The sequence below is a fragment of the Bombyx mori genome, chromosome 8, assembly GCF_030269925.1.
Source record: "Bombyx mori chromosome 8, ASM3026992v2".
Taxonomy (NCBI): Eukaryota; Metazoa; Arthropoda; class Insecta; order Lepidoptera; family Bombycidae; genus Bombyx; species Bombyx mori.
The window spans coordinates 11,810,030-11,828,505 of record NC_085114.1 but is presented as its reverse complement, the minus strand read 5'-3'; the positions used below and the strand labels follow the sequence as shown (position 1 = coordinate 11,828,505).

Below are 18,476 nucleotides of genomic sequence, written 5' to 3'. Positions count from 1 at the left end.
AAGTCAATGAAATGGTTGAAATAAACGTCAAAACTCCCGCGAAACTTTAGTAAGTGAGAAAATCGTTGCACGTCGTTCGTGTTTTTGTCTATAAAATGAGTAAAAATAGGTCGAAATTGATCTTGAATGCTTTAAAAGAACAACATGGTAAAATGTAAGTACGCTTCAGTGTGTTTTATTATTGTCAAAGTTTTTTGTTTTCCAAAATTACAACCTACTACGACATAAAGTAAATGAAGGTGCAATTATTCCAGAGGATGTTAAAACTGCATACGGGGATCACAAAGTTAAAGCAAGTAAAGCAATACAAAAGTATCAAGAAGATGCCTCCCTAGAAAATACTTCCTCTGTGAGATACTATTCGATGGATTTACAAAAAGTTATGTTGTTACCCGACATGCCTAAAGTCAAAGAATCGTTTTTCTTGAGTAGAATGATAACTTTCAACTTGACATTTGCACCAATCAGAAAGAAAACTAATGTTAATAGTATTTGTATTCTATGGCATGAAGCCTATTGACGAGATGCTCATGACATTGTTAATGCAATTTCAGCAATGATCGAAAAAGAAAGAGATTTTAATCATTTGATATTGTGGTGTGATAATTGCACAGCTCAAAAAAAAAATTGGATCCTCTTTACATCACTTGTTACTATAATAAGCTCTGGGTTTTTCAATTTAGAAAGTTTTGTAATATCTACCTAACTAAAGATCACACACGTATGTCAGCTGATGGAGTTCATGGCAATATGGAGAGGCAGATTAAAAACAAAAGTGCTGTGTACGATTTTGAAGACTATAAGAATGTAATTTTGGGTTGCAGATCGCATATTGAAGTTATCGAATTCCAAAAATCGTATGAGTGGGTAAAAAAGAAACGCATACCGCGACGCAATGATGACCTTGTTCCCATTAATAATTTTTTGCTTAGTTCTTTGGTTGAAGTAATATTTGTAAAAGGGTGCCGTAATATGTTTTATAGGAATGATTTTGAATCTCCGTATTCCGAGTTGGATTTTCTTATTAAAAAACACAATCCCTTGATCATGCCAACCTTAAAAAATATTCCAAGAGGCATTAACGAAAGTAAAAAGGAAGGCATAGTAACAACTTTATTTAGCTTATGCCAATGAACAGAAGTTTTGGAGAAGAAGTTTTGGCAAAGTGTACCGATTAATAATAATCCAGTTAATTTAGTTTCTAGTGGACAATTATTATTAACCGAATAATTTATTTTTATTTGACTGTTTTCAAATATTTTGAGTGATTATTTTTTGATTTTTTACTGTGAACAAATAGTGTTTGGTTTCCGATTATGTGTTTTTTTTTCTTTTTCATTAAAACTGCTTATTTCTGCCCATATTTATGTTGTTTTATTCTGTTTTTTCTTACTATGTTTATAAAATTGCATTTAGTTCCCACTCAGTAAATTCAGACCTAAATGAAAACAAAGCAAGTGATCTTACTAGGTTTTGAAATTGTCACACTCAAAAAGTTTGATCTAAGAAAACAATCTTTTTATTAGTAACTGCTCCTCTACGTACATCTTTTGTGATAGACGCATGAAATCTACTTTTTTATAAAGCCTGTTATGTACCTCAAATTTTGCAATCAATCTCAAGAAGGTACGACTAATATTATTGAAACGGCACGATGTCAAAGATATGAAATTGTTTTTCGGCTCTCCTGTAAAATTTAGTTTTATGCAGATACTGGGTTTTGATATTTCACAGCCGTGCTGTTCGTTAGTCTCGAGAGCGACTGGACTGATTTGGCTAATTTTGGTCTTGAATTATTTGTGGAAGTCCAGAGAAGGTTTAAAAAGGTAGAGAAATGAATGAAAATGTTCGGAATTAAATAAAAATAAGAATTTTGTTTTTCCTTTGATGTATCCCCCGTCGGACGGATTTCTTTTGTTTGTTTTAAGTTTATTTTATACAAAAGTTTAGGTCTTTTATTTATCAGCTGTCAGCTAGTTTTTTTATATAATATGAAAAATTATAATATGAAGTGAAATAAAATGATGAGATGAGATGATATGTGATTAAATATAATGTCAGTAAAATGTTGGTCATTTACTGAGACTTTTTCAGTGGACTTTTTGGAGGATCCCGAAAAGTTACGTCCAGCGGCTTTTTTGCTTTATTTTTCCACATTTGTGGCATGTGCAATTAATTAATCATCATACACTTGACAGATGACTTCAATCCCTTCATTTTTCCTGAACCGTTATAGAAACCAAAACAGTTATGTATTGTTTGCTTGTGCCAATGACACTGAAGTATACCATGTGTATGCCCAATGATCAGTGATTTCGGTGTTTGATATTCTGTCATTTGAGTCCTGTTTATTTGACTTTTATGTGACGTGAGTTATTGAATTGACATTTGTATCTGTATAGTTTTCTACATAGGTGCTCAAACAATTCAAAAATAGATCATCTCAACTTCTACTACTTCCACTAAGTTGGATGTAGAAAATCGCATTCCCATTTCGATATTTATACACTTTTTCGTAGAAAATCGTCTTAGTTGAACGTGTGTTATGTTGATTAAGGAATAATTTGTAGTAGTTAGTTTGTAATCTATAAAACCGACAAAAAGTAGGTTCAACTTCTATGTACCATGTCATGAATCGTACAGAATCTTCTAACTTCTATGGTTAAATGGTAAAAGGATAAGACACGACATAAAGACTGGGCGACTTAAGGACTTAGGGAGTACTGTTACCGTTACATATTACTGATAAGAGCATATTTGTAATGTATGTAATTTATTACAATCTTATACCTTTAAACGAGCAATTCTTGTATAATAATATATATATAATCTGAATCTCGGAAACGGCTACAACGATTTTCATAAAATTTAGTATACAGGGGATTTTGGGGGCGATAAACCGATCTAGCTACGATTTATTTTCAGAAAATGTTGTTTTATTCGTGTTTTCAATAATCAACTCTTCCCGACATCTATTGGCGAATAATAATACTATTTATATAATAATAATAATATTGTTTATACCTACTTTTTTTATGTCAAAACGAAGCAAGAGATTAATATGATTTTAAAGCGATAGTTTTAGGTCAGGCGTGTGACATGGGCTACATTTTAACCCGAAAATTAAAATTTAATTTCTACGGGAAACTACACTGCTATTTTTCCTTGACCACGTGGGCGAAGTCGCGGGTAATGGCCAGTTGACTTTTAATTATCTTATACATTGCGTGCACATCAATAAATATAATAAAGTAAGGCCAACCAGACGAGATAAAACATGTAAACAAAGTTTCAGGAGTAAAAAACATTTTTATTTAAATAAATTATTACAAAGTTCGAATTTTAATCGCTGTCATCTGTACTAGACAAAGATGATTCATCGGAAGAGTCCGAGTCAGCTGTGTTTATGATAAAACTATCTATTGTATTATCAATCATGTTGTCAATATTGCTATAAAAATTGTCCTCGACTTTTATAACATGATCCACACAATTTCGCCATTTATCAGCAGCACAGTTGCATATTCTTTTATTATTCTATATACGGAAGCGACACCGATGCCCAAAATGCTCGCTGTTTTCTCCATTAAACGTGTTTTGTACGGATATTCATCTGTAGGCCAAGTTTGCTTCACGTATTTGTGCACATTAACGACCATTCCTTTTTCATTCGATGTAAAATACGTCCGCTGTAAATAAAAAAAAAATGGTGAGGAATGGTAAATTTTAGACTATTTTCTTATTACTTATTATATAAAAAAGAATCTTTTGGTACGGAACTTTAAAAATCAAAATTATGGTAGTGGTTCAAGTACAAATGAATTAATAAATTAACTTACCTTTTGACGCTTTTTGCGTGGTGAATTCATTTTAGAGCCGCCAGGCTGTGATTCCATAATTAAAATCAACAACTAAATACTCACAATAACAGCAAAAATCAAAAATAAAACTAACAAAAACGGAATAATAACAACAACAGACCAAGTAAATACGGGAACGAAAAAATATGTATCACTTCGAACGCAATCCAAACAGGAATGAACTTGTTCACAAAATGGCGGACCAAATGTTGACAACTGCGGTACTCAGTGCTTTCCTACCACGAAACACACAACGACAGCTGTTGTCGACCAACTGACGCCATAACTGCGCGTACGAGTGATAAGGACAGAGATAATAATCCCTCGCTATCGCAATGTAACTCAGTAACGGTCCGCTTGTTTACGTTTATTATCTCGTCTGGTTGGCCTAAGTTTAGTAAAATCCTTTTTCATGTCAATCACATCATCAGAAATTTCCAGCAATGATATTCTCTCTTTTTGTCTTAGGGAACATCTCTCACAGAAATATTCTTAGTGTGGTAAACGATAAAATTTTGTAAAGGTGAATTAAAAATAAAAATTAACTTTAAAAAAAAGCTTTATTTTATTATTGCAACTATTTCACGTAAGTATAGTGAATATTTAAACGCTCGATTTCTCAGGCGCCTAATTCTTCCGTGGACTCCAACACTATCGATTCTTCATAACTAGATTCAGTTGTATATTTCTCGATTTCTTTACTGAGTGATCTTTTTTTATATTTTGTTTTTTGCTTTTCATTCGATTTTTCTTCTTTATTAGCGTATTCTCCCGTGTCATTTTCATTTGATATGACGTCCATCAAATTATTTTCATGAGACTGGTTGTTTTCTAAATCTGACGCACTGGTATTGCTTCGATCTGCTTGTCCGAAAAACGATGGCACTAAAATCATAGAACAATCAATAGAAAATATTTGTAACTAATTTCAAATGAAAGTCGTCGTGGCCTAAAGGATAAGACGTCCGGTGCATTCGTATTTAGGGCTGCAGCGGTGTTCGAATCCCGCAGGCGGGTACCAATTTTTCTAATGAAATACGTACTTAAAAAATCTTCACGATTGACTTCCATGGTGAAGGAATAACATCGTGTAATAAAAATCAAACCCGCAAATTTTAATTTGCGTAATTATTGGTGGTAGGACCTCTTCTGAGCCCGCACGGGTAGCCACCACCACCCTGCCTATTTCTGCCGTGAAACAGTAATGCGTTTCGGTTTGAAGGGCGGGGCAGCCGTTGTAACTATACTGAGACCATAGAACTCATATCTCAAGATGGGTGGCGGCATTTACGCTGTAGATGCCATAAGTGCTACTACTGCTCAAATAGAGTTGTAAATAAATCTCAATTGATTTGAAATAACTGTCGAATTCCGTTTTTAATGGGACAATGATTGCTTTGCGGCAATTGTCATGAAAGTTTTAGCGAGAAAATTAAAAAAACGATGATGGGTCTACAGCGTTGGCAAGTTCCATCTGTTGCCGGTACAATAAAATGAAATTAAAAAAATTAATTACGTTTAGGATCCCGCCGTTGCATAATAACAAAAGCGTGGTTATTGAGTCTGCGGCTGTATTTATAAGCCGATGAACAAACGGCTTTACCAAAGATTATGGTCGTACTTAAGTAGCTTACCGCATCTCGGCAGTGTGCTCAACATCTTTATATTGTGTAGCAGAGTATTAGACATTAGAGCTATAATGTGATGTTCGAGTAGATGTTTGAAATTCGCTATCATTCTGTTTGCGGGCCCTTCTATTGTCAGCGATTCCGGTCTGAAATGTTATGGATTTCATTTTAGCAACGTTGAGACACGATGGTTAATTTAAATTACGGGCTTAATATGAAACAAAGGTAGGTAACAAATGCGACGTTCAAGACACAGTGCACGAACAGTTTCGAAGTACATATTATATGCATGAATTAGCGAAAAAAGGATATTTTTCTAAAATCAGTTCCACAGTCAGAGGAGGCTTTGCCTATGGTGAAAGGTGTGCGTTGCACGCGACCGCTGGGTGCCCGAAAAATTGAAATTGAAAGTACTACGAGTATTCGAGCCATGTATTGGTTACTAGGACTACTAGGTGAGCTCACTGGGCTCAACCTGAGAGAGTTTGCTAATACTGGCCCTACCTAGAGCAGTGCTTCGAAGAATTAACCACTGGATCGGAATCACGAGAAGATCCGGCGAGTAACTCAGTGGGGCGTACATTTGTACATATTCCATTTTGACCACGCGTTTACTAGAGGGCGCTAGGGTAATTATTGCATATGGGCGCTATTTGTTTTTTTTTTTTATAATTGAAAGATTACTGGTGGCCCGAAGGCCTTTCTAGTTTCACCAGGACAAGTGGGCGAGCAAATGCTCAGCCAGGAGGGGTGGGATTTGCTAACAACTGCCCGAGCGCCTCCGAAGGAGACCTAACAACTCAAGAGCAATTGCTTTGCGAATGAATCTACTACCGGATCGGAATCGCGACCCATCGCTACATGTGCTGGAGACTCTTTTATCTAAAATTTACTAAGCTCCTTATTTTTTAAAGTTGTAATAAAGTATTTAAATGAGTCTTTTAAGTCTTAATGACACTTTTATCTATCATTAATCGAACATTAGAGTTGTAGGTTATTAGAACTGTCAAAGACACTGATTTTGGTTTTCAGTTTAAGATATTACATCATTTGGAGATTGATGCGACGATAAAAACGAACTACTTTCATCATTATAAAAAAATACCTCTACCGCAGTTTGAAACAAAAGTTTTGATGTTCATTTGAAGTAAAATTCTCTCTGTACGGTTTGAATATCACGAATGTGAATATCTTTATTACTCATAAAATATATAATGACTAGCAAATGATTCAGACGTTATGACAATTGAGGGTAATTAAACAACAGTGATGATTAAAGTTGATATTATTTGAAATAGTAATTTTAAATTAGGTGCTTTAAAAATAATTAACTTATGAAATGGTGCTCACCCTATTTTTATTAATAATCAGGAATTTATTATAATCGAACTAATACTATTTATATAAAAAAAATCATAAACTAAATTTAATTAAAACTATAAATAAAAAAGTAATTGATGCTAAAGATTGTGTAAGAAAATATTTTAGGGAAGTTTCTAGATATAATAATTTTTTTGAGTTTGAAATCAGGGGGATAAAGCTTAATAAATTAATAGTCATTTTAACTAAATTGTTTAAATAATGCAAAAAAAAAGTACTAATTGTCTCGAAAGCTACATACTTCAATTGATGCATAAAATCGAAGGTCAAGTCTACTGTTTCCGGTTCTTTCAGCAGAGTAATACCAAGATGTGCAGTCAGCTCATCCGCCGTCAACACCATAATTCCACTTAATGTCTTGACTTCTGAAGATAAAATAGCCTGGTATGTGTACATGACCTGAAATGTACGTAGAGTTTGAGTCTTCATAATGAAATGCGTCACAAAAGCGATTAGACTTATTCGAAAATCGAATTATTAAATAGGACGAAACAAATTCAGGGGAATGGAAAGAAACAGCTTCCATTTAATTCTCTTTGTAAACCTATAACGCTTATAAAAATTATAGCCAGTTTAAAATATTTATTTTTTAAATAATTCACAAAACCTTAATATTGCTACTGACATCTCAATTATGTAAACTGCCGAACACGCGGCTTTCTATGTTCGCCATAATGATCGGACCAGCACTGTCCGCATTCAGTGGTTTCCTGTAACCCTCAATAGGTCTACTTAGTGGGTTTCTAACAAAATTAATCTTTAGTATAAATATTGAAAGGATTTTCATAATATTAATTTAATTGACTAAATGTTTTTTAACATTTATTATTTGTTTACCATACTGTGTTTCAGGGCTTACCTGTGTGCTTAGTGCGAGTTTTTTAACGTTCTCGATAGCGAAAAAGTTAACTCGAATTTGTATGGAGTTGGAACGTTGGAAATTTGGGTTAGCTTTTACGCTATCGAGAACGTTAAATAACTCGCACTAAGCACGCTGGTGTAAAACGGTTACCTGAATCCTTTTTTTCCCCTGCCTAAGCTGATAGCCTTGAGAGGCTATTTCAGCGTAACCTTAGCTAGTAGGTGATCTCACGAGGCTCAAAGCAGAGGGATGCTAACACTGACCCTAGCAAAAGCAGTGCTTCGCAGAATATACCACCGGGTCGGAACCACGACCCACTGAGAAGATCCGGCGAGAAACTCAGTGGGCTGTGTCTATAGGTTATTTTGCTCATCGAGCCCTTCGTCGCAAGCAACGAGGACGGTGACCGGTGCTTGTGGTACCTAAATGCACCGTTAATGGATCAAGAGGATCCGTAATGACAGAATCCATAGACATTGCGAATGCGACACATTATTTTATAAGCGCTGTTACTCCCTTAAAATCGAACACATGACTCATTCGTAGCAGAAATGTGCAACCAATTTATATAGACCCGTTAAGGAACAGTCAGCTAGAAGTAATTACGATAAGTTATATACTTGTCGGTATTTATGTACATAATAATAAGTTCGTTGAAGAAATTAACAAATAAAAATGTCAAAAGATTGGGTTCAGAAATACCTAAAATACTGGATAAGTTCATCAGTACAACTCTACATGTAAGTCTAGTACCTAATAATAAAAGAATAATATTGTTTTGTATGAAATATCAATATACCAGACCTTTAGATTACTAAAACCGACGATGAGGTCAACCTTCCTCAATTTGTTGTCCCTTCTGCCGGTAGCGACCGATCGTCTGTACATACTGTCCAAGCCGCGCAAAATTCCATCTTTTAATTTAATTTGCTAAGAAAATAAGAACGATTAAGTTTTACAATATTCTCATCACAATCGTTAGTTGTATGCTGTAACCAGTTATATAATAATAAGACGTGAGCTATGTTTATATAAGGTGTAATCCCAAAGCAATCCCAAAGTTGACACGAATATAAACTGGTACACCAATGCAAATGCCAAATTCATTAAGTAGGCTAAAGATAAGACATATTTGATATTTTAGTAGGTGTTTTATCGACCGGCAATGTAAGACGAATGCAGCGAGCAGTGAAAAAAAAAATAAACACGTAAATGTCGTAGAACGTTTGAACGTGATTTTTAGTGTGAGAATCACCCTCTCCATCTGTCTTGATTCTCGGGAAATGTTCTCTATGCAGATGTGCATAGATTCTTAAATCGTTCACCCGATTGTAACAAAGTTGGTATACAGTACCATCAACGTGCGATAGTCGACTTCCGACTAGTTTCAATAATATGTTTTATAAACAGTGAGAGATAGTCACAGCGAAGCGTGACCTTGTTTTACTAGTTAAATGTCTAGATTATTCCGCACAATTACTTTAGAATTGGGTACCAAAATTGTAGAACAATGCATTTTAAATGAATAGACTCTGCTGGTTAAACGATTGCTATGTGTGCATTGAGGATAACGACTTTTTCTATTATTAAATTTACTTCTACAGTTGACCAATACAACCTTTCACAGTAAACTGATGGCTTTACTTTTTATTTTTATAATTCCTTTCCGGAATATTCTTTTTCCTTTCGTTGCTACTGGCGACCGGTAAAATAAAAAGGTTTTGGAGCATAATCGAGATAGTTTCGATTCTATATACGAATACGAATTGTCTAGATTATTCCGCAAAATTAGTTTCATAATTGGGTACCAAAATTGTAGAACAATATATTTTAAATGAATAGACTCTGCTGGTTAAACGGTTGCTATGTGTGCATTGAGAATAACGACCTTTTCTATTATTAAATTTACTTCTAGAGTTGACCAATACCTTTTACAGTAAACTGATGTTTTTACTTTTTATTTTTGTAATTCCTTTCCGGAACATTCTTTTTCCTTTCGTCGCTATTGGCGACCGGTAATATAAAAAGGTTTTGGAGCATAATCGAAATAGTTTCGAACTATATACGAATAAGAATTGAATAGTGTTGACCGAAGAATCGCGATTTTCATGAATCGGTATTGAAATGTATTATTCTGTCTTATTCCAGAAATTATTGTGTATTAAAATGAACTATGAAAGTGGTACATATTTTGATATTTAGTCTCTTTCATTCAGGAGTATTAATTAATAAGAGCTGTCAATGTTAGATGCGTCAACATTGTTCGAACAAGCACAATTCAGAGAAAGTGATACTAGAGTCTACCTTATTATTACTTACTTACTTTTTACATATTATTTATTAGGAAAAATTTAAAACTATTTTGCAGAACTTACCATGTACTGATTAGCAAATATAGTGAATTGTGGTAATCGCACGGAGCTGGCACCAACTTCACGGATCCGTCTTTTAAGCAAATTAACCGCAGAGTCTGCGTATTCATTCAACTTTACTGCCTTATCTTTTTCCGATCGCCTGTTATTAAGTAAATGAAGCTTGAACGTATCAAAGTTAAGATATTCGAAAAGATAAGTTTTGCAGGTAGCGATGGAGGACTTTTTTATTTTTTATTTTTTTTTATTGCCTAGATGGGTGAACGAGCTCATAGCCCACCTGGTGTTTAATGGTTACTGGAGCCCATAGGAACCCTTCAAACCGAAACGCATTACTGCTTCACGGCAGAAATAGGCCAAGTTGTGATACCTACCCGTGCGGACTCACAAGACGTCCTACCACCAGTAATTACGCAAATTATTATTTTGCGGGTTTGATGTTCATTACACGATGTTAATCCTTCACCGTGGAAGTCCATCATGAATATTCGTTAAGTACGTATTTCATTAGAAAAATTGGTACCCGCCTGCGGGATTCGAACACCGGTGTATCGCTAGATACGAATGCACCGGACGTCTTATCCTTTAGGCCATTGCAACTTTTGTCATTGTTGCATAGATGTCTGAACGAGCTCATAAACTACCTGGTGTTGAGTAGTTACCGGAGACAACAGACATCACGTGAATGCCTCCGCCTGTTTGCGACAAGAGGACTTGAACTAGAAGAAACATGCTGCATTATTGAGTACTGAGGACTGGACTGGACTTGTGTGTAAACGAGATATTGCCTATCCAACTACGATATTAAAGAATAAGTAGAAAGCTACAAGCAAAAATAAACGTTGAGCTATAATTGAAAAAGAAAAGAAAACAATCGTTCATACTGAAGTGGAACGTTTTGGCTTTCAACAAATTTTTTGTGCGACAAATAGTTGTTGAAATAATCTTTCAGCCACTTGTCCAAATCTATCTTCAGTTTGTGAAGGAATTGCTCTGCAACAAAATGTTCAACAAAAATATATCCATAATAAAAGCTATATAATAACATTAATTATAAATACATTAGGAGGCAAATAGTTAAATACCATTTTTGTTATTTGTCGACCGATTTTAGTATTTATGACGAGGTGTGAGAGCTGTTATTAATACAAAATTGGAAGTACCCGTTATTTTGAAGTCAATTACTGATAAAATGAGTCTAAATTGTTGAGGTGTCAACGATTATGGTTGTATTTCGATTTAAATCGAACCTCGAGGTACTGAGAATCTAAAACCATTCGGATAACGAAGCAGTCTGATATGCCTTGATGATATAGTTCATATCGTTAATTTAATGTTATACAAATGGAACGTTGACTTCCAAATAGTCTTAATTCCGTACGTTTTATTTCTTTACTGCCCCCCTTTTTAAAATATATCTAGAATCTGTAGTATTATTTATCTAGTATTTCGGAAGTAAATTTTAAATAAAGACTACATGCTTTTTTTCATTTGACAATCGGCGTCACAAAACTGAGAATGAAAAGAAGCTTGCCTAGAGTTTTTTTCGGCATATTGTTTATAAATGTGGCTGAAAACTAATTAAGGGTCAATTCCTACTGAAAGAGCAGCGGCGCGCAGCGGCCGTAAGAGCAAGTGACTGAGCGCGGCGCCGCAAGGGTAGAAGGCTCGTGCAGCCTCGCGACGCCACGCTACCCCTCCTTTGCCTTCAAATGACTATGAACTTTTTAATCACGTAGATAAGATTCAAAATAGTTTGTAATATTTTGCCTCAAAAAGACGCTGCCGGCCGCTGCTCTTTCAGTGGGAATTGACCCTAATGCCTTTACTCATTTCAAAAAAAAGTTTAGTCATACCCATGTTCGCTTTCGGTAGTCGTACCGGTTCCTCTGTATTATCTTTGCTTTGATACTGAAATAGTTAAGAATAAAATAATGTATTATTTTGTTTTTACTCTTAATTGAAATCTAATAAGATATAATCGACATTATATTGTTCCTCATCTATAATTTTTAAAATATCACGACTTTTTTTTTTGTAAAACAATGTATTACGGAAAATTCTTTGGAAATCATTGAAATGATAGTTCTATTAATCATTCGAATAATTAATTAAAAGACTAATAAATTACGATCGTACCCTTTTTTTGTAGCCTTCTGGTTTTCAAACTCAACTCTCTCGCTAATTCTTACCCAGATCATGGTTCAAAGCCGGTTTCGGCAATGGCGACCAAAATTTCAGTTCAATAGCTTAAAAGCTAATGTCCGCGCCTCTCATGCGCTCTACCTGATGTTAAGTGGTTACTGGAGCCCATAGACATCTACAACGTAAATGCGCCACCCACCTCGAGATATAAGTTCTAAGGTCTCAGTATAGTTACAACGGCTACCCCACCCTTCGAACCGAAACGCATTACTGCTTCACGGCGGAAATAGGCGGGGTGGTGGTACCTACCCGTGTGGACTCCCAAGAGGTCTTACCACCAGTAATTACGCAAATTATAATTTTGCGGGTTTCATTTTTATTACACGATGTTATTCCTTCACCGTGGAAGTCAATCGTTAACATTTCTTGAGTACGTATTTCATTAGAAAAATTGGTACCCGCCTGCGGGATTCGAACACCGGTGCATCGCTTCATACGAATGCACCGGACGTCTTATCCTTTAGGCCACGACGACTTCATTAGGCCACGACGACTTCGAATGGTTATGGTATATGGCTATGGTAGCCTATCTTGTTCTTAAGCGTGCGCAAACAGAAGCTACAAGTAAGAAAACCACCCACGAAGTTGTAAAAAATGGTGGAAGGCGGTCTATTTTTCAATTTATTTCGTCTGTCGTCCAGTTCGCGCCTCATGTCGTTTCTTACCCTGACTGGCCGATCCACGGCCTATTGTTACAAAGGATATCGTTACAGGAAAAGCGGTCGATCGAAGACATACAACATATTGTACTAGCCCCACTATTGGGATAAGAGCATAGAGAAAATCAAATTAACCAAATTTAATGGAAATGATTTTTCAAAGAGGAAACTAGTATTTACGAATTTTGAAACGATTAACTACCGTCATCAGGATATCTTCGACTAATAATTCTGATATTATCAGTTCGATTGTGAGTCTGTTCATGATCAACCTTAGTCGACCTTCCATGTTATATTGCACGTTCTTCAGGAGAAACCTATAAAAAGTCACAAGGGGAAATATAAAATGATATATTGAGGAAACGCTCGAATAATCTGGGATGCCAAAATTAATGCGTCGTCGTTAATTTTAAACGGAAGATGAGTTTTTTAAGTTTCTTTTTTTATTTATAGAGTTTCATAGAAATTTGTTTCGGTTTAATTGATTCATAAAATTTCATTCACTGTTTGTGTATATATATTTTCTTACAGCTAATGTGTATTATAAATATTATTTGCGTGCCGTGTTAAGTGTTTCTTAAAAGGATGAAGTTGCCCCGGTAATAATTTATACATATAAAAAACATGTCATAGTAGATGATATTTTTTTATAGGAAACTCAACCTTGCTCCGTTGTCTCCGATGATTTCTACCTCAAAGGGGCTTTAGTTAGTTCAACTCTATGCTTCACCTACCCTCAAGATATAGGTAGTATAATTATTTCTTTATGACCCAAAAGAAAATCACATATCAAAATATGTTATATTTACACATTGAAATGTTACACATATTTACTTTGGAAGTTCACGTCAAAGTGCATTGGAATTACTACTGTTACCGACTATCACTATAGACTATGTCACTAAGGACCATTTTAAATTGCACGGTAACATTCCGAATGTACAATACATATTTTACTACTTTATTTAAGATTCGCTTAAAACCTAAATGTACTTAATTGGAAATGAAGGGTGAACTTTTAGCCAATAGTGCATAACATCATTTATAAACTTTCGCAATGTTTAGAACACAATTAAGCCGCTACAAACCTCTTTACACACTGGTTTGACGAGGGGCAAACTAATTCATTTTAAAGAAACCGTGATGTGATCTTACTCGACTTGTCCGAATGTAGGAGCGTAGAATAACACGCTGGGATCCTTGTAAGTTGGTGATCGATCGTATGCACCAATCAAGTGGAGATCATGTAAATTCAGTCTTCCGATTAAGGTCATGTTCACAAAATCTGTACGTAAGTAGTTGACCCGAAATTCGGTGTCGTTACGAAGTTTCAAACGATAAAAAAATCTGTGGATTATCAATAATATACTAAGTAAATTTTAAATGTATACAAGTTTTGTGGAGATCATCAGCCGCTTTAATCCTGCTTGGTAATAGGCTTTGGATTTGTAAAATGACTATTCTAATAAATGTATACACTATAATAGTATAATTAGAACGTAAATTGTATGTGGCAGTATCTAATTTAAGTCGTCGTGGCCTAAAGGATAAGATGTCCGTTGCATTCGTATGTAGCGATGCACCGATGTTCGAATCCCGCAGACGGGTACCAATTTTTCTAATGAATTACGTACTCAACAAATGTTCACGATTGACTTCCACGGTGAAGGAATGACATCGTGTAATAAAAATCAAACCCGCAAAATAATAATTTGCGTAATCATTGGTGGTAGGACCTCTTGTGAGTCCGCACGGGTAGGTACCACCACCCCGCCTATTTCTCCCGTGTAGCAGTAATGCGTTTCGGTTTGAAGGGTGGGTTCGCCGATGTAACTATACTGAGACCTTAGAACTTATAGCTCAAGGTGGGTGGCGCATTTACGTTGTAGGTGTCTATGGGCTCCAGTAACCACTTAACACCAGGTGGGCTTTGAGCTCGCCCACCCAACTAAGCAATAAAAAAATATGTTTTTTTCTTCTTAATATACCCAAAGCTGTCTCTGTCCCTTAAAATATCATTACGCAGAGTGGTGTAGTCTGTGATAAACACAAAAAGCCCGCCACCAAAGATGTAAATTTTACTCTAAAATAGTAAATCTTATACGTAACATTGTTAATTCACTTTCAATACAATTGCTATTTGTCTGCGTGGTTTGATCGAAAATCGACACGAGGTAAAAAAATCTCGTAAAAAGGTCTCCAAAATACGAACAAAATTACAAATGAAAATGAAATTTTATAATACATTAAACTTAAACAATAGTCAATCATGTTAAACCACGTGGCGTGGCAAGTCCGTAGGTCTATTAATGTCTGCTGAAGAATTCCGAATGATGTGCAATAAAAAAAATAGGTCAGAAACGCTCGTGGAGTATTCCCGAATGAGATAGAACCATGATCAATGGTTTTATTGTTGACGTATGAAAGGGTGTAAGAACGACTATATCGTTTGTTATGTAAAAATTATACACTAATATTAAGCTCAAGAATGTATGCGAATGGTATGGGAGTGTCGAATTTTTGTTGAGGAAAATATGTGGTCGTTATTATTTGTTTATTAGGAAGAAAGTATTACTGGTGGCCCGGAGGCCTTTCCAGTTTCACTATGATAGGTGGGCAAGCATGGGCTCATCCAGGAGGGTTGGGATTTGCTTACGCCGAGCGCCTCCGAAGTAAACTTTTTTTTTTTTTTGGGAATCCGTTTACGCATACCCGTTCAAAGGGGGGTAACGGACCGGGTTATGTCGGACTCCGGCGCCTCCTGAGAGGAAGAAGGGGAGAAGAGAAGGACCGAGGTCCTTCACCTCCCTCAATTTCTCACACGAGACTACGCCTTGAAAAAGGCGCGCGAACCACTTGCCCCGCAGAACGACTACCGACTAAACCCCATCCACCACACTGACTGCACGAAATTTACGGTACCGCGGTGCGCGCCGAAAGTCTCGCCTTAGCTGGTACCCGTACTAATGTTAAGACGGGATCTCATCCCCGGGAAAATCCCGAAGAACCTCGTCTCGGGAGACTCCGAAGTAGACCTAACAGCTTAATGTCAGCTGCTTCGCGAATGTATGTAGGCTATATTTGATCGTATTTGGGTATACATATATGTATGTGACATTTGCTGTCGAGTTTCGGAAATTGGTTTACAATTTTACGCTACACACGTAATCTATTCAACGGTGGCTTGTGAGGGCGTCTTGTGAGCTGGCAGGGATAGGTCACGCCACGATTCCTATTTCTGCTGCGAAGCAGTTATGGTTGCGCTCTGAAGGACGGGGCAGCCATTATAATACAGAATTTAAACTTAGACAATATAGATTTAGACATCATATTTCAAGCTAAGTGGCGGCATGGACGTTGTGATGTGTCCGATAACCCGTCTATGCAGTAAAAACTTGCTTCAATCTTTTGTCTTTTTTTTGTTGTCTATCTTTATTGAAAAATAATATTATTCTGTATTTCAGCTGAACATTTTTTCATAGCATTCGCAGTTTTTCATGGCCGAGTCGGAGATCTGATTAAAACTACTACCGGATCGGAATCGAGACCCACTGAGAAGATCCGAGCACCCGAGCCACAAGCGTCGTTCGTAAATAGTAATAGTAAAAGTATTCTACATTAGCTACTCACAGCAACGAGTCTTTCATTCTCATCATGAGGGGTCCTCCAAGATTGAGGCCTGACGGGATCAGGTTGGGGTGACCACCCGATTTGTATATTTCGTGTTGTGCCATCCCTCTCGATGCGAGTAAGTCCTGTATTTAAAAAAACTTTACCAGTAGGTCATTTAGGTCATGGTTGGTTTTCTAATCTGCCTAAAATGGAAAACTTATTCTTAAGCTATGAAGCTATGTACCGTGGACCCTTAATGAAAACTATCTCTCTCGAAAAAGAATATGTATAAACAGACAAACACAAAATAGTCCCATTTTATTTGATAGATTGATAGTAAATGATGATTTTATATAATATTTTTACGTTTAATAGATTTTTGTCGATAGACTGTTTTGCGCCAAAAATTCCCTATCTTCATAATAAAAAATGTCAATAACAAAAAAAAGGGAAAGTATAATATGGAATCTGCAACTTGGTCTAGTTTGCTTAAAGAAGTGTTCTTTTAAATTTATTAATTTAAAAAAAAAAAAAACAATTTAATTCCATATAACTTTTTTAAAACGTTGATTAGTAAAAAAATTCCAAAAATGTTTTCTGGTAAGTTTTTTTTTATTGCCGTATACGCAGACGACCATACGGCCCACCTGATAGTGAGTGGTTACCGTCGCTTATGGACGTCAGCATTGCCAGGGGCAGAGCCAAGCCGCTGCCTACCGTTAAAATTAAATTTTGAATACAATCAAATTGGAGTGCCAGTTTATTGAATAAGTATGATATATTTATATTCTTTTAGGCTAAAATGGTTTTAGTTTATTAACATTTATTCAAAAATATCAAAGTAGGGTGGACTAGTAATTTTTAGTAGTAACTTTATACGAAAACTAATGATAATTCAAATTGGCCCTATTAACACCAGACCACAGATTTTATTTTTAGGAGACAAAGCTGGTTAATGTTTTCGCATATAAATGTACTATAACACAGTGTGAAAGTTTATTTATGAAAAGGCGCAGTAGACCACATCGTTAAATATCGTATTACTATGCATTCTATTTACCGCGAGCAGTAAATACAGTTATTCCGATGAATTGTGAATGTGAAACGAACGTAAAATACTCAAGAAGATGCAATTTAAACTATATCGCTTGGAATACGAGCTGTCATAAAACATTAAATAGCAGAGGGAAATTTAATATGGTTCTGTTGAAAAAGATAAAACGAGTACACGTGGTTCACCTATGCAATACTTCGCAGTTAGGTTACATGGCAACAATATTTCTTTTCCTTCATTAGTGACGTTTCTGTATATTAAATGATACGTCAACTGTCAAACAAACTGCAAAACCATATTCATTTTCACTGAGCACAAAATATACAGATTATATGCTTAATTTAATTACGTATGTTTTTAATGTAATACCTTATACACAATCCGCTCTAAAATTAAACATTGCAAAATATTGGTTAATGTGTAAACAAATACAGCGGTCTATTATTGTCGCACGAGTGGGTAGTTGCGTAGCCCGCATTAATTCCTGCTTATAGGGTAGGATGGTTTTCAATTTAATTGTAGCTTAGACCTCGTATTGTGAGGTGGGCGGCATCATACGAATTCTGATATCTATGGGCTTAGGTAGGCATCAATACCACAATTACAAGAAATATATTTGATGTCGACATTAATAGATTACCAATATTATTTTTTAATCTTTTTAATTAGTACTAGTGGTCCCGCAGTAGTCGAAATTCGACTATAATTAATTGGAATTGTAAGTTTGTACACTATTATGATTGTGTTTTATACTTCTATAATCACAAATTTCGCGAAGACTACACTATAAAAAAATATCAATAAAGACAAACAATATTTAATCTATTCTCAATTTGACAACAGA

The 18,476-nt window shown here is 35.5% G+C and overlaps 1 protein-coding gene across 1 annotated transcript; it reads right to left on the bottom strand.

Annotated features, from left to right (window-relative positions):
• Window positions 1–4,401: 4,401 nt before the first annotated feature.
• On the bottom strand, window positions 4,402–16,715 carry LOC110386240 (uncharacterized). Its single transcript, XM_021351953.3, has 10 exons — window positions 16,597–16,715; window positions 14,122–14,313; window positions 13,169–13,283; window positions 11,959–12,013; window positions 10,987–11,095; window positions 10,106–10,244; window positions 8,535–8,660; window positions 7,110–7,267; window positions 5,495–5,634; window positions 4,402–4,745 (listed from the first exon to the last, which is right to left on the bottom strand). The coding sequence occupies exons 1-10, from the start codon at window positions 16,698–16,700 to the stop codon at window positions 4,480–4,482; spliced, it is 1,404 nt and encodes a 467-aa protein (XP_021207628.3). The 5' UTR covers window positions 16,701–16,715; the 3' UTR covers window positions 4,402–4,479.
• Window positions 16,716–18,476: the final 1,761 nt, after the last annotated feature.